At 32.4% G+C, this 17,019-nt stretch overlaps 1 protein-coding gene across 2 annotated transcripts; it reads right to left on the reverse strand.

The window, feature by feature from the left end:
- Positions 1-1,360: 1,360 nt before the first annotated feature.
- LOC138336075 (uncharacterized) lies at positions 1,361-16,398 on the reverse strand. Of its 2 annotated transcripts, XM_069285363.1 has the most exons (11): positions 16,179-16,398; positions 11,998-12,130; positions 9,554-9,605; positions 8,241-8,432; positions 7,008-7,153; positions 6,265-6,403; positions 5,533-5,702; positions 4,914-4,982; positions 4,666-4,744; positions 3,170-3,301; positions 1,361-2,768 (listed from the first exon to the last, which is right to left on the reverse strand). In XM_069285363.1, the coding sequence occupies exons 1-11, from the start codon at positions 16,262-16,264 to the stop codon at positions 2,044-2,046; spliced, it is 1,923 nt and encodes a 640-aa protein (XP_069141464.1). In that variant the 5' UTR covers positions 16,265-16,398; the 3' UTR covers positions 1,361-2,043. The 2 variants fall into 2 exon arrangements, with proteins under 2 accessions (XP_069141464.1, XP_069141465.1); XM_069285364.1 differs by lacking the exon at positions 11,998-12,130 and having other exon boundaries at positions 16,179-16,397.
- Between the last annotated feature and the right edge of the window lie 621 nt (positions 16,399-17,019).

Raw genomic sequence — 17,019 nt, forward strand, 5'->3', positions numbered from 1 at the left:
TGCAAGATGCAATTGTAAAATATTATTAATTCATTTTAACGACAACCAAAAAGTGTCTGATACATCCTTCTGTTATATACATGATGTGTTAATGTTACTAAGCTACAGTTGTAGACACTGAGGTGAACTGCTAAGGCAAATTAATTGTAAATCGATTTCTGCGGGTATGTTTCCATTCAAACATACCTAAGACATAAAGACAAGAATTTTACAGTGTAAAAAGTCTGTGCTTTAACTAAAGTTTATAAGGCATCATGTATGTTTGTCCATTTTACTGATTTCGCAGCTTTATTCATTAAACCTCATGGCTTTGAATAGATTACTAAAGACAAATAACTTGATTTTCATCAAGCAGATGGAACTGTTTATTCCCTAACTGATGCCTCCTTTAAGTTGTTATTTCATTAAATATTTTATGATGATGTCTGCTTTGTAAGTGATTGTTCAGCAAGGTAATGCAGATGCATTTATCTGAATTACATAATCTCAAATGGTATATTCAGGATTAAATTATTCAACGATAGGATTTGGATTGATTTAATGACAATAACCGGAGGTAAATTTTGAATTACCATGACCAGTAACTGTAAATCGGCATAGGTCCGATTGTGTAACCGTTACCTCCGGTATTTTGCGTTCCTTTAATCCCCTACACTCGTCGACTTCCGCCGGGTGGCGGTCGGTGTAAACACCTGAGTTGAAACACTAGCTATAATCGTGTGACACTCGTAACTCCGAGAGTGGATGAGAACAATTCCACTTGACGCGTACTCTATTACCGTATTGACGGTTATTTTCGCAGAGATGATTATTTTTTCGCGATTTTGCAGTCAACTTGTTCACGAAATTTTGATTTATGATATATTAGGAATTGGTTGAATTGTATATACCCTTGAAGCAAAATCGCGAAATCTTAACTCTCTAAAATTAAATTTTCCTGGTTTTTTTTATCCCAACCGCGAAAATTTTGACCAATGAAAAAAAACCGGCTATACAGTATATACGGTTGTTATGACTTCGTTGTTTAGTTTTAAGCCAGAAAACATTGTAAACAATAATAGCTGTATAAAAAGTTTATTCACATATCAATGAAATAACAAAATAGAATGCATGCGCTATATAAGTAAATTAGATGTTCTATTCCAACCAAATATATATAATCTTTTCACGATTGTATTTTCGGAAGCAACCAAATAGGCTTACACATAAACATATAGATTACATTTTAAATCATAATGGTTGGTAAGAATGTAGAATAAATTTTATAAACGATTAAATGTTCCGAAGTTTGAAACTGATAAGATATACATCACCTACTTGTAAATAAAATGCTCCCGACCGAGGCTAGAAAATACCTATCTCGTTTGTAATCAGTGTATAATTACATGCAAACATTTGATTCATTCAATATTGATCAAAGCCCTTTAAAATGACTTCAAACGACCACTTAAAATAATTTGATGAAAATTTGTCACATAAAGTACAAATCTGTTTTAAATGATATTTTTTTATTCCGAAAGGAAATATACATGTATGATGAGCAATAGCAATAACAATGATTAGATTAGAGAATGGAATAAAATCCACTAATCTTCAATAGAAGAATTAATAGTAATGTTAGGTTTGGCACGGAAAAGAAGTTAAGGGCACTCTTCTTCAATAGATGTGTCATCTACATAAATGTGTCAACTGATTTATATGTAAATCGTGTATATAATTTATTTCTTATCGTAAGAAATGAGTTTTTTCCTGTTTCTATCGGAAAAGTGTATATGCCTATTATTATATCAAACCCCTGCATACAATTATATCATTTTATTTAACAATTAATAATAAACTAAAGGAATATACATTTTAAATACATGTATATAATATTTCTAAGAACTTACTTCTTACGTTACTAACCAAATTCCACTAATATATTGCTTATATGTATGCATGTTATTTTCTCATACACTGAAGCTTATTTTGTTTGTACATTTCAGCTTATTTTACCTCATATATTGACATATTTTCTCATAACTCTCGTTTTATATTAGGTATTTAATCTTCAATCAAATCCAAAAATTGTTGAGCGAACTTATCTATTGCGTTGTTTCTAATAAGCAATGGGTCCTCTTGAACAGCTTCTTGATTTACATTTGGTCCCCGGGTATCCATCGGTAGTATGTTCTGGGGCATCTGACTTCTCATCTCATTTGGACCATGCATGCGATAATTATCATCAATGTACCCTGGGAAATTTGCAGGATAATATGTAAAATTTTGATGAACTGGACATGGATCCCTATGTTGAATGGGTCTTGTAAAGTTGATCACTTCTTGAAAATTATCAAACTCAGCAGATATTGTTTCCAGACTGGGTCGAGATCTTTTATATCTGCTGAAGCAGTCATCTCGATATTTTTCCTTTATAAATTTAATAATGTTTTCGGAATCCGTATACCAATGGAACGAATTTGTCATGTTAATTTCCACTTGGGAGAACCAAACGATTAGAGTCATCATATCACTGCCGGTCTCCAATCTTTTCCAGAGACGTTCAATATCTTCATTTGAAACATGTATGCATATTGTTGCGATAATAATTCTGTTTTGTTTAAGAAAGGCAAATTTTGAGTTCATTTGTTTTCTGCGAAAATTGGTGTCATTGCTAACTTTTAAAGTAGTTTGAAAGTAAGGATTTAAGCACTGTTGTAACGACGTAGCAACTTTTTTATGGGCCTCTTTTTGACATGAGTTTAAAACTACCACTTTCGGTCCTCTGTCTGAATAAAAAAAACCAATGTTATCGCACCTTTCGACATACGATGAAAAAATGAAAAAATTAATGAGCTTAACATGAAATTGATAAGTTTTAATCTGTTTCCTATAAAAATACTCCTTACTTTAGTGCAGTAAAATCTTAGCGCAATACGAAAAATAATGTAAATTATGATATGTTAGTGCGGATATAAATTTGCTCAATCCGGTGATTCACTACCGGAAATACGCTTTTTCATAAATTAGCACTGTTCTAGAATTAACCCTTCAAATACAGCGCCAAAAGCGTTTAAATAAAACTAAAGCTAAAATAAGTAAGTTTGCAACATTTCAGTCATTACAAAATTTGTATGTAGATAAAATTTATATAAAATCACACATGAAATCATTTTTTAAATATGCTTACCATTTGAAAGCATAAAGCATGCCAGTAGAAAACAGAGAAGTAATATACCGCCCGCAACACCAATAGCTGCATATATTGCCGCTGAATCCGACGTGAGATGATGGGGGGTTACGTCAGTAGTTACAGCAATTACTTTAAGAAATAGAACAAACATATATAGTACACGTATAGCAAAAGCATCTTTTAATTGACATTGTTCAAAATAAGTATGTATATTTTGAAGATTTCAATGTTTAGAGTGACCACACAGATTCACGTTTGATTTCCAAAATTTGTTACCAGAAAAGGGTATTTTTATCATTCGCTTTTACTTTATACTTGAATAATATCAACCAACATCATGTAGCAAAAATGCATCGAAACGTGAAGTTAGCACCGTATTCAGGATTCGGGATTCGAAGAACAAATCCGGTGCCAGCACCGTATTCGGGATTCAAAAATGAACAAATAAATAACAATTTCAAGACATAAAAAACCAGATCGAAACATAATTTTACAACCTCAAAAAAACCTTAATATCTCGATAAATTGTTATGTATCAGTTCATTTTTGAATCCCGAATAAGGTGCTGGCACCGGATTCGTTATTTGAATCCCGAATACGGTGCTAACTTCACGTTGTCGTAATTTAATTATGTAAAGAGGACGAAGCAATGTATGGCTTTGATGATGAAAGTGGACTGCAACCAGATGTTTTCACTAATTCAGATTTATAACTAGGAATGAAGAACAATGAAAAGATCCAATCTTAAAAGAAATCTGCGGAAATATAGTAAAACCACTTTTTTCTTCAAAAAGAAACATTCCGCGTAATATATGAATGCATGATTATCATATAGTAAAAATAATACATGAATGTAAAAGTTCTTGATCGCAAATTAATTATTACTCCCTAATATAGAGCAAATAAAAGTGATGCGAAAAAGGACACAATAAACTGATTAACGGTGTAATCTTTAGTTTTACTAAGAGAAAATAATGTTAGAAATATATATTAAAAAACCATGAATAATATAAAGGAAAAAGACGAAATATATGTCGAGGGTTATTCCTGTAAAATTCTGTATCAAACGTTTTGGTTTGGTTTGTTTAGTTTTACGTCCTTATTAACAGCCAGGGTCATGTAAGGACGTGCTAGGTTTGTTGGTGGAGGATAGCCGGAGTACCCGGAGAAATACCACCGGCCAGCGGTCAGTACCTGGCAACTGCCCCACATGGGATTCGAACCCGCATCCCAGAGGTGGAGGGCTTGTATCAAACGTAACCTGTATTTCATTATACATATATAAAATAACCCTTAGGAAAAAAATTATTTTCATGTATCATCATATAATTTCGGTTGTTCTTACGGTGTTAGTTAAGCAATTCTCACTGGTTTTGATAAAGAATGAGGCAATCTTCCCCCTTGGAACAAAAAGTAAGTAATAGTGCAAATATGCACTCATCCTGAACTCAATTAAAGATTCCCCGAAGAGTTTTGGAGGAATATGTACGAACCTGATTTGTAATCTACTTCTAGGATTCCTGACTGTGACCGAGGACATGGCACAATAATGATACAATCAACTGCTTGCACCTGAAAAAGTGTTAAACTTGTGCAACCAATTTGAAATCTTAATGTTATCATTAGGTATAACTTTATTAATTACAAAATAGGTTTGCTTTATACTGTATTTTTATGGAATACCAACTACTGTAAATACTGATATAGTAATTAATTGATTATCTCGCCTTGATGCATTTACCTCCATTATGTATCTTCCGTTTGTGATGTCGGAGAACTCATGCTCATACCCAAGAGATCCATGTTTAATCTGGAAATAAATTGAACAACTTATTCGTTAGTGAAAAATTAATTAGGCTTTTAGAACTCTTCAACTCGTTATTTAAGAAATATACCTCTCGTAAAGTAGTAATTTCTAAAAATGTCTAAAATGTGCTCAATATATTTTTCTAATAATAATAAGTATTGTTGTGCACACAAGTGCACAATATATGAATTAGTAAGCATATTATTAGGCTTTTTAATGTTTGTTTGCCTCATAACCTAATAATATCTAGGCAGGTTTAGCGGACTACATATGAGTATGGCGCAGTGCTAAAACGACAATGGAATACAATACAAACCAAATGCAAACTATCCCAAAATCTGTCAAATACGATTTTAAATGAAATAAATTTAAACTGGTTATTGTCACACAACATAAACAAGTTTATTAAATGTATGGCATGAGCCGTAAAAATGAGCATTCATGACAGATGAAACAAATTTCTATACCCAACATCCACGATTCAGGTAACTATTTAATGTTGATACATTTTGAGTCTCTCTATTAACTCACCAACGATCATTTAATAACGCACCTGGATTGTTTGCAGAGTGCCTGTGTCGAGTTCCATCAATTGGACATCATAATAAGTATCAGATGAGGTGAACATTTCTGGGAGTGGCTCAAACACCACATGCATTTTGCGTTGGCAGTGAATATAAGCCATCGCTAATGTCAATTTATTGGATCCGGTAAAATTTCTGGCTAAAAAAGACATTATTCACATCATGAACATTTTTGATGGCAGACATACTGTAAACCGAGTTATTTTCGTGGCGAATTAATCTCGCGTTTTCACGTATACCGACTTTTCATGACGATTTAATTTCGCGATCGAGTACTGTATGGTTCTACTTTACCTTCATCTGAATCATTTTTGCGGGGCTGTATTTTCGCGATTTACCATTGCCCGTGAAGTTAAATCGCACGAGATTATAAGTAAGTTTTCAGTAATTGAGATAACAAAAATATTTGTTTATGATGAATGATGTCAAAACAATTTTTTTTTCATAAATTAATTCCTTTTTTCTCTTTAAATTGCAGAATTTGGAAATACTACATGAATTTGCAAGTTTGCAAGTTTGAATCCTTTCAAAATCATCCAAAATAAATAACAACATTTATCTTTTAATTTCATTTGTTTATATGTTTAGTAATTCCTTTTTAGGCGAGAAGACATAAATTAAAAAAAATTAAACTTTAACAAATAAACGAATTTTATATAATATAAATTTATCTATAAAATGTATATAAGAAACATATATACTTGTGTATACGGTGAAATGGTAGGTAAGACTAGATCCGGGGTGTGCTGGATTCAGTGTGTAGGCGGTCAGTGTGATGAGGTATACCCGTTTTTCCCTTTGACAGTCCAGGCCCATGAAGCACCCGTAAACAATCTCTCTCTGGTTACAACAGAATGAATACAATTCATTTCATCTTTTATTGACAATGATTTTGTATGTCAAATGGATTGAACAACAGGCAAAGCTTATATAAGTTCTCTCCAATGAAAACATTTACCAAATAGATTATTGTCTTTTACATCAAGCAAAAGTATTCTATTTTTATTTATATTATTGACTTTATATTCATTTCAAGAACACATTATATTACTGACTTCATACTAACCCATTTTTTCGCGAAATACGCATTATAACGTAAATTCATGAGAGTAATTGAACTGGATTCAAATGTTACACGAATAATTGTATAATGAATGCACTATTGTCAATATCAGTGATTGACCGCGAAGTTCGCGAGAATGTGTTAAAAATAACAAAGACGCGAAAAAATATCGGATACGTGAAAATAAGCACCGACACGAATATGGGATCGAGGTTGACTCAATACCGGTGTTGCACAGAAAACACATCCGGTGTATTAGGAAATAAATACCTAGAATATTTTCCGTGTTTACTGTACAATTATTGATATAATTTAAGATATATTTAATGAGTACTCCTAAAAGATAGATTGAAGAATATAAGATGGTGCATGATAACTTACGGGGTGGATTTTGTCTATTTCCGGGGCTCTGTAGAGAGGGAAGTTGAAGAGCCGATATCGCGGGTTGTCTTTATAGAATGGATCAATAACTTCGGGATAACTCGGGTCGTTTTCGCCGACAAACTTTACTAGAAGAGCCTTCGTTGCTTAAATAAAAAAAAATGGTAAGTACATTATATATTTTATACCCAGATAAAGGTAATTATTTCCATGGAGATTTCATTTTCGCGATTTTACGATGTATTTAAAAAAAAACATTTTGTAATGAACGATATAATGAAATAAGTATTATTTCTTCATTTTTCATACAAAAGATATTCTCTGATTGGCTGAATCGTTATTGCATACCTCTATAAATGGAATCATATATAAAACGAATTTTGTTTTACCAAGTATTCGAATTTTTTTATAAGTATTGGTTAACTAATTCTTTTCATTTCATCGGGCTATGGAAAAAATGTTCACCTTATACCAGTTTTCGTTAAAAACCCAAATAAAACTGAAAGATTATACAATCAGGAAGAAAGTGTGTTTTTTTTTATTAATGATAGACTGAAAATTATCTAATCTAAAATACGTTAATCTGGATATCAAAGCTAAAGATACAAAAATGAGGAAGAAAATTGTTTGATATAGGCTATGGAGGACCTTATACTGTTTGTCTCAAACAAACCTTTGTCAAGGACACATTAGGTCTCGTGTAAAGCTGTATTTTGAAGGAAAGAAAACTTGTTATATAAGTCTCGATAAAAAGGTAAATAACACACATAATAAAAAAAAAATCATTATCTTTACACAATTCATAATATTAAATCTCTAAAGACAATTTCGTAAGATGGCCGAGTGAAGCAGATATATTACCACTAGATATCCACCTGTGGATCGCGAGACCGATACCAATGTGGGTCAGTTGTCATTACTGACGGCAGGTCAGTGGTTTTTTTATCTACGAGTTTTCCGGTTGGTTTCGTCCACTTCGCAAACCTGGCTCATCCTTAAATGACCATGGCTGTTTTTTTTTAAATAAGTCTTTAAACAAATAAAAACACAAAAAAATAAACAAACAAAAAAGGAAAAAAGTCAACTACAACAAACAAACAAAAAAAAAACCAAACAACAAACAAAAAACAAGCCAAAGGTTTGATAATTTGGCGAAGTAAGAGAAGACTAATAATGTTCATATTGTTATGTCAACAAAACAGCAATTGTATTATTTTACACGTGTTTACTTACTGTACTGATTATTCCTTGGCAAACGAAATGTCAGATTAAGATTGGGATTGTTCTTAACGTTGTTCCTGCTGTCCGAAATCATATGGAAACCCACAGCGCTAACGGTTGGAGGGTTCATTTCAACCGCGTCCTCGTCGCTTTTTGACTCGTAATTTTCCAAAACCTGATGTAGTTCTTTAAATGCCTTCCATTCTGCAGTTAAAATATTTTGTTAAGAAGTATAGGTAAAATTGAAAATATTAGAACAAGCAAAGAGAGCTTATCTAAGTGATTAACTGAATATGGCGTACATTTCCTTGATAGAACGATTTGTGCTTCAGATTAAAATCAGTCGGTCAAGTCAAAAAACCATTCCCAGTTTCTACATTGGTCATAAGTATCATTTTGTTCACATAATTTCTATAATGAAAGAAAAGAAAATTTGCTGTTCACTTTCGATGAGTGTTGTGAGTGAAGTTTTTATCAGAAGTACAACGAAAATATAGGTACAAAGTTGTATATCATTCAGTACTTTATATGCTCGATATTTCTTAATATTTTTGTCATGTTTGAAAGTTAGCCATTTCCGTTGCCCAATAATAAGATAATTAGATGTAAATATAAACATATAAAAATGCGTTTTATGACAGAAGAATTTTATTTAATATCTAATCATTTCAACTGCCTCATTTACATCTTCACACTAAATATATTTCCGCTAAAGGAGAAGGTACGTTAAGACTCGAATATGGCCGCAAAATTAATTCTCCAGTAAAGAACAACATATTTTGCCATATAACAGATGAATACATTTGCTAACACATTACATCCCGAAATTATCCCGCATTTGCCAATTATATTCACTATGACGTAATCAACATGCAGTTTCCCGCCATTTTTCATAAAAATCCTTGAAAAGTCATACTTTTTGAGTGGTTTTCTCTAAAAATGAATGTGGCCGCCTTCATGGAGCAGAAAGAGATTTTCACCGGTTGTGCATCGTGTATTTACGCATATCCATGCAAAATATGAAGTTGGTCCAAGGTGGCGGCCAAATCCATTTCAATCCTTTTCTAACCTAAAGATGACGAATTTCTAGCAAAATTTGGCGAGAAGAGGAAAATCATCAATTTGATGACGTCATAGGTGGAGCACATCGTGAACATGGCTATAAAAAGTTATGTTTTGATGAATAGCAAGTATGAGAGTATTTATTGATGTGAAATTGATGTGGATCAGAGTTAATATTTTTCGGCCTGAAAAATTAAGGCCAAATACTGGTCCTATCATATCTACCCCTTTAATACAATACAAATCTTAATTAAATAAGTTACCTTGCAGCATTCCTATTGTGCAGTGAAAATAGGAATCAGACTGAAATCGCATCTGAAATAAATACAAATCTGCAATTAGCATTGAATACAACATTCTATTTAAAATAATTGTTATATAGATTATATAGTACACCAAAGTAAGTTCTCCAGGGGTGGGGGGGGGGGGGGGGGGGGGGGGGGGGGGGGGGGTTACATTCATGTTGTCTTTCTTCAGATACAAAGCTATCTTAATTTGACATCCCAAATGATATCAATGTATTATTTATTAAAAAAGATATACCATGTACTGTATAACGCTTCAAATTAGCGGAGTCAATATATTGTAGTTTCCTACATATTCGTGAAGGTTCAATTTCGTGGTTCACTAATTCTTTAAAGATGCTCTACCACCGATAGAGCGTAAACGAAAGTCATCATTTGAACAATAATTGTTTAAGTGTATATATGTCTAATTAACACAAAAATTATATAAAATATTTTATTTTGCTTTTCGTGCATGCCCAATCAGTACTTCATTCCATATAGGACATAGTGCCATGAAATTTTGAAAAATTATTAGTCTTCTCTTGTTTGTGAGAAAAAAAAATCATTTGTCTGTGGTGTATCATCTGTAATCTATTGTTCCTAAGTACAGTATGGATATTTCGCTGGTGTTTAGTGAAAACGCGAAACCAGCGAAAATGAACCACTCGCAAAATTTACACGTTATACAGTATGTTAGAATATCCACATTATATATCGACACTGTAAAGAGAAATAAACAAAATTGTTTATTTTCCTTTTATAACTCGTCATGTAATAATACCTTCACTCTTTTTTTTTACTCGATTAACTCCAAACATTTCATTTTAAGTATAGTTAATTCTATAAATCGACACACTATTAATAAGATGACTATGTTCTGAGAGATTTAGTTGTACAACTAAGCGGCACTGATTCACTTGACAATTTAAATGCAGTAATTACCATTGAGGCATGTTCGAGCAAATTGGTGCAAATCACACAAAGATTAGGTGAAACTATCAAGTGATAAAATCAAAGCCACATTTGCTTATGTGGGAAATAGTAATCAGTCTTTCACATTTTAAGATTAAGCTGATAAAACTTTACTTATTCAAGGAAAACATTCAGAATGGTTTTCATTTTCTTAAGCTAACATTAAGATATAATTACATTTGTACTGTATAACATGAAATATTCATATTGTAGAAATTTCCATGATTTTCGTAAGTGTTTTTAAACCACGAATGTAAGAAAGCTGTTATATACTATTATATATTATTGGAATCAATGTTTAACCCACCAACCACGAATATGTCTTAACACGAAATATGGTTAATAAGAACTCACGAAAAAATCATGTTATACAGTATGTATTTGTTTGTTTGTTTGATCACTTAACGTCCTATTAACAGACAGCGTCATGTAAGAACGGCATCCCATGAATCCAGTGTGTAGCGTATGAGCTGCCGAAAATACGGTATATAAAATCAAAATATATATTCATTTTTTAAAATAGTTCAAAAGCATATGTTCAATATATCTTAATGCAAAACTATTTAATTTTTTTGCAGATGGAGGTAATGATGAGAAATTACTAATTTAAAGTAGCCTACTAAATAATTTCCCATAGACCTCAGTGTGAAAAAAGGAAGCATACCCGTTATCATAATATAAAGTAAAGTCTTGGCTGTAATATACATTTAGGTAGAGACATCTCAAACTGCCACCAGGGCAGCCATTTTGAAATAAGGTGCATTCTGCACTGAAGAATTCTAAATGTTTTTACCTACACGCACGCATTTTAGTTGATATTTACAACCAAAATGTGAATATGACTTTTCAAATGTATATATTTGATACCTAGATATAATTACCTGTCCCTTAACATTTGTACTTTTGAATTTCATAATTAATTAGCTAATCAATGGTCCGGACAAATTTCCATCACATTGTTTGTTCCATAAAAGATGTTCTTCGAATATTTTTGACAAAGTAAAACTGGTAATGAAACCGTCATTATGCATACATGAAATGCTTTGAAATATATATATATAAAAAAAAAAAAAAAAAAAAAAAAAATTCCTAGAATATATACCCACATAATACGTGACGTTTGTGTCGGGTGTAAAGAAAGTTTGATAATTTAACGATTTTGATCATTATCATAAAACCTCAGTCAAAGTTTAATATTGACCTTATACCAATCTGCCAATCAAGACATGAAAAAGAAAAGGGAAACATCTATAGAATTTGATATCGATACAACAAAACTCCTGTATAAAACTACTCTTAATACACTACACACTGCACTGAAAACACTCCGTGAACACAGGTGAAGATGACGTTTTGTTTCCTGTAATGTCAGACATGCTTCGCCTACATCTATATATCATATACATATACAATGTATAAACACCTTAAGTTACCTAATATATACTTACACCAAGAGAACAGTCCCGAGATGTACGGCATTTATAATTGTAATTCACCGCATCCACGCCGCAGAATAACAATACCACAAGGAGAGTATGTAAAACTTTAGACTCCAACTTACGCCGCGCCATCTTTGATTCCCTGAATAACAACTATGCGTTCAAAGTTGCAAAATGACTCAATTTCCCCTTCAACCAGTTGTTCAAGGAATAAACGTATCTGTCTCGCTCTATTGATGAAGGGGAAGACAGTGTAGTCAACAAGTTCTATATGATCACAGATTTACCCCATTAATTTTCATTGTAAAATGTATATCATTTGAAACAGGTTTTAACGTGCCATTGATGGGGAGTAGAGATATACGGGAGCGAGCGTTTGTTATTTACATTCAGTGATAAAATAGTCAATTTTAATGACTTCTCGTGAAATATAACACTCGGATATATATATGAATTTCAATATAAATGTTCAATGTTATGGTAGCTGATATACATCATTTCAAGATTTCGTCTCGTAAAAGCAGTAATTATCTTCGTTTTCGCCGCACTAAGCAATTTTTTTGCAGTGACAAAACAAAATAAATAAACATGAACGTGAATTACATTTCCGCCGTCGAAAGACACAAAAGTCAATATTTTCGATATATGAATCAGTAGGAAACTCTACTTTTTGCAGAAACAAATGTATAAAAAAATGGTTATTTATTGAATTAGATTATATTTTGATGTAGAACATTAAATGTTATCTACCTAGATAAAGATTGGTGTTGTCCTAGATCAGATGTTAATATATTTCCAAATAACAGATAAAATATCGAGATCCTCCATATTAACAGGCACAACTATGTCACTAGCCTGGTATAAACTGTTTATGACTCATACTCTGAAAACGAAAGGAAACTTGACATTGAGAAACTTAACATTGGTGTTGTTGATTGTAGATAATGGAAGGTACCCAATAGGATACTACGTATACCTTAACATATACAGACAGTTTAAGGTTGTTTAATGCATGTGTTTTCAGCCTTATTTCAGTTGCAATGTTTCCTAATATATCATCAAATCGTCATCATAACTGTGTGTATATTTATAAAATTCTCATAAACCCATTATATATATTTGTATATATATACATACATATTTGTCCACTTTTGTGCTATAACCCAAATACCAAACAGGTCATTGCCGTTGTCCTCGTGACAAAATCCTCGAAAATCTGCAGATACATTTGAAAGAAAGGTTTTGATCGCGGAAACTGTATCCGCAGAATAAAAACAAATAGTTGAATCATATATGCCTTCAAAACCGGATTGAGTAATTTCAAATTTTGCTGAAAAAATATTTTAGTTCAAATCTAAAATCGCATATTTTTTATTCGCGTAAATAACCGCATATACGATAGCTGATATATGTAGGTAATGTTCATGTTGTGCGATATGACTTCGTATTACATAAACTTTTTTGTCCTTCAATTCACGACGCCTCATGTGGATGGATTTGCCAGAAAATCTAACACCATAGTATCCTTTTTAACAGTAATGTGATATCACATTCGGCAACAGGGATTAAAGTTACACAGCAAAAAGTGCAACGCATGTTTTACATACGTTTGAAAAAACATGCGTTAAACGTATGTTTAACATATTTTTTACGTACGTTTGTTTTCCTTCACATGTATAGCGAACGTCGGTTAAAAGTACCCTACTAATTACATGTAAAACATTAGTTTTATCAATGTTATTGAAGACCTGCAGTATTTTTTTCAAAAATGTTATTCCCATATGCAAATACAAGTTTTATAGCCTCTTTGTTTTGGTTTCATGTTATCTATATATGTCTTCTTCCAACTTATAGTGAACCTCATACAAGCCTCCTGATAGAATAATGCAGCTTCAATATCGTATGATGATACAATTATATGTACATCTTCTGCTGTGAACAGAAGCAAAATCGCTAATGTGGATTCTGTCTTTTTAGATTTTATTTTTAACAGTTTTGAAGACTAATGCTCTGAATACATATGATCTATATCAGCTGACCAGCGCTTCATGATGTACAATGTAGTAGGTCTACAACTGCTGTTTGATCATCCTCGATACTCCAGGGGTTCCGATCACTTACGATCTCTAACCGCTGGAGTATCGAGGATGCTGTTTGATCTACGAGATCATGAGTATATGTCCTAAAATTGTCATTATACAAGTAGCTAAGGATTATAAGTGTAGCTACATTATGCATACGTAAAGGAAAAATGCATATAGATGTATTTAGTTTGTAAACTAGAAAATAGATTACTGACTTTTACTTCGGATCTTCATTAGAATTCTTCTTGAAATGTTCAAGTCATTTGAGGCATTTGTGGACTTGTGCAAGGCTACATCGATGACATCGCTTTTACGATAGGCGTTACTCCAACGATGTCAGAGGTATAGCACGACGAGACACTTTTTGAACATAACGTCGTGTAGCGAAATAACGTCCGATAAAAAAACGGCTGACCAGTCGACTCACATGTTATGGGAGTACATAGGCGTCTGCTTCTGGTTAAAAAAAAATAATAGCCTTCCCTACTATATAGTAGGGGTAGGTTATTGTATTTTTTTCAAAACCAGAAGCAGACGCCTGTGCTATTACATGTCTGATTCTAACATTAACAGTTAACTAATTCTCAGATCCCTGTGGTTTTGCTGACCGCTCCGCTTGACAGATCTTTCCTTTTTCCCAATCGATGGATATTCAACAAGGTCATTTTCGTTCATATGTTTTAAAAAAATTATAACAATATTATCATTTAGCAAGAATTTGAAAACAATTGAACACTGGGCACGAATTTTGTACAGATTTTAGCCTTTATTAAAAATGTAAGTGATGAAGTGACGTTAAGGACAAATTGATGTAGGAAAAATAAAATCATCCCAAGAGTATGAAAGTTATCAATATGTAGCCACTCGTTTGTAAATACAACAAACTATGTATGAAAAAATATCAGCCATTGGCAGGAACCGAAAATACAAATAAAATGGAATTAAACTTTAATTTTCAAAATGACAAATATGTGGTGCAACTTCAAAGACCATGTAAACGTACATAAAACAAATAAAAAAGGTGGATTTTGTAATAGGATGAAACGTATGTATAACACATGTTTTGAAACGTCCGTTTTACATACGGTTACGTTTTACGTCTGTTTATCATGCGTATTACGCATGTTTAACACACTTATTACGTACGTTTCGTACGTGCGTTTTACATGCGTGGTCCTCAACATGCGTTTAACATGCGTTTTATAACGTACGTAAAACGTGTATGCACTTTTTGCTGTGTACAACTGAAAGATTTATCTATATTTGTGGTTGTCATCATTATGTAGCACAGGATGGATATTTTCTTGCACTATGTATATCTTTTAATCAAATAGTTCTGTTCATCTGGATGACTAGCGTTTTTATTGGCTTGATGTGATTTTCAAGATTCGTTGAAAAGATAGATATCTAGCATTAGTGATAAAACAGTGAATCTAGTCTTGGTTGGTTTCTTTTCTTACAGCGTAATGATTTGCACTTTTTTAGTTTCTTTTGTCTTTTTTATCTTGAATTCCGTTTAAATTTGTCCCTTTTGTGAAGGTAAATCGCTTTTTTTGTTAAAAAACACATTTTCTGATCATTGGTTACTATGTCAACAGTGTGTATGCATTTCAATTCGCGTTTCTCCCATGACACTTGTTTACGATAAAGTCACCCTTCCGTGAAGTGATAAAGATGTCTTACAATGAAATGATTGCAGAGCTATTATGTCTGGAGAAACTGAATCACAAAGCATATACCCGACCGATATCTTACCCCAATACCCAGATGGTACAGAAAACACATTTCATATCCTTTAAGTGAGATGTCACATGCAACTATATTAAATAGTTTAACAAATGGAAAACAAATTTAACAACGAGCTAAATATTAGGTTATCTCCGAAATTAAACATTTATGTGAATTCTCACACATTCTAGATAATAAGTGTACTTTGTATTTAAACGAATATAGCATAAAACACAATCAATAACTAGATCAAAGTTTTGGGTGTTTATCTTGTTGACTCAAGTAAAGTTTATAATGCAAATAGACAGAGTTTTATTTACATCTGTTCCTCTTCACTGAGCTCGTTACCATTAACAAGCATATGTAACAATTACATACCTTTTGTGAGCAGTTCCGTTTGTTACAAGCCGGGAACATGCCAGTAGTGATTGTATCGGTTGTAGGACAAAAAACTTCATTTCCATAAGAGTACATTCTGGCCTGACCACTAATAGTCAATACCACTAACAGGGTACTTAATGTAATCATTGCGAGTTAATACAATCCCACGACCAGCCTCTGTAAATTTTATACCAGGAAGTTTAAATTAATGGGAAATCTGATATTTTATCCTAGGGTGATCAGTCACGTGACTAAGGTGTCCTTTTTAGCCACACACATCATAAATCCGAAGTGGATTATACATAATTAAACTGTAGTCATAGCTATAACAACATAGACGATTTATGACAGTTAACGACAATTGTAAATGAGTCATTGTCTTTAATTTGCTATTTTGAAAATTTATTTTGAATAATTATATATTAGGTATTTGATAATTGCATACGATCTTCATGGCATGCCTTTTGTTTTGTATTTCATAAAGATATTGCATATATATTGTAATAAAATGTAGGTTTTTATTTCTTTGAAATGTTGATTTAGGTTTATTTCAAGGTTTTTTTTCACTTTCAATTTCTTCAAACCCAAAAATTTAGCATTCCAGCCTTGTCACAATCATGTTGTCCATTACAGATCTTATAATTACACAAATATAAATCTACGCAATATCCCCAAGGAACAAATATTTCTGGGATTACTCATCGTCTATAGAGAATATGACACCGTCAACCTTACTATTCGTTGGCTTACCGTATTGTTATAGGTTGCACCGGTAGATGAAATTACATCTAATAATCTTGACTATCTAAGCTAACATTTATATGTAAGTTATCCTATG

Source organism: Argopecten irradians, chromosome 12, assembly GCF_041381155.1.
Source record: "Argopecten irradians isolate NY chromosome 12, Ai_NY, whole genome shotgun sequence".
NCBI lineage: Eukaryota > Metazoa > Mollusca > Bivalvia > Pectinida > Pectinidae > Argopecten > Argopecten irradians.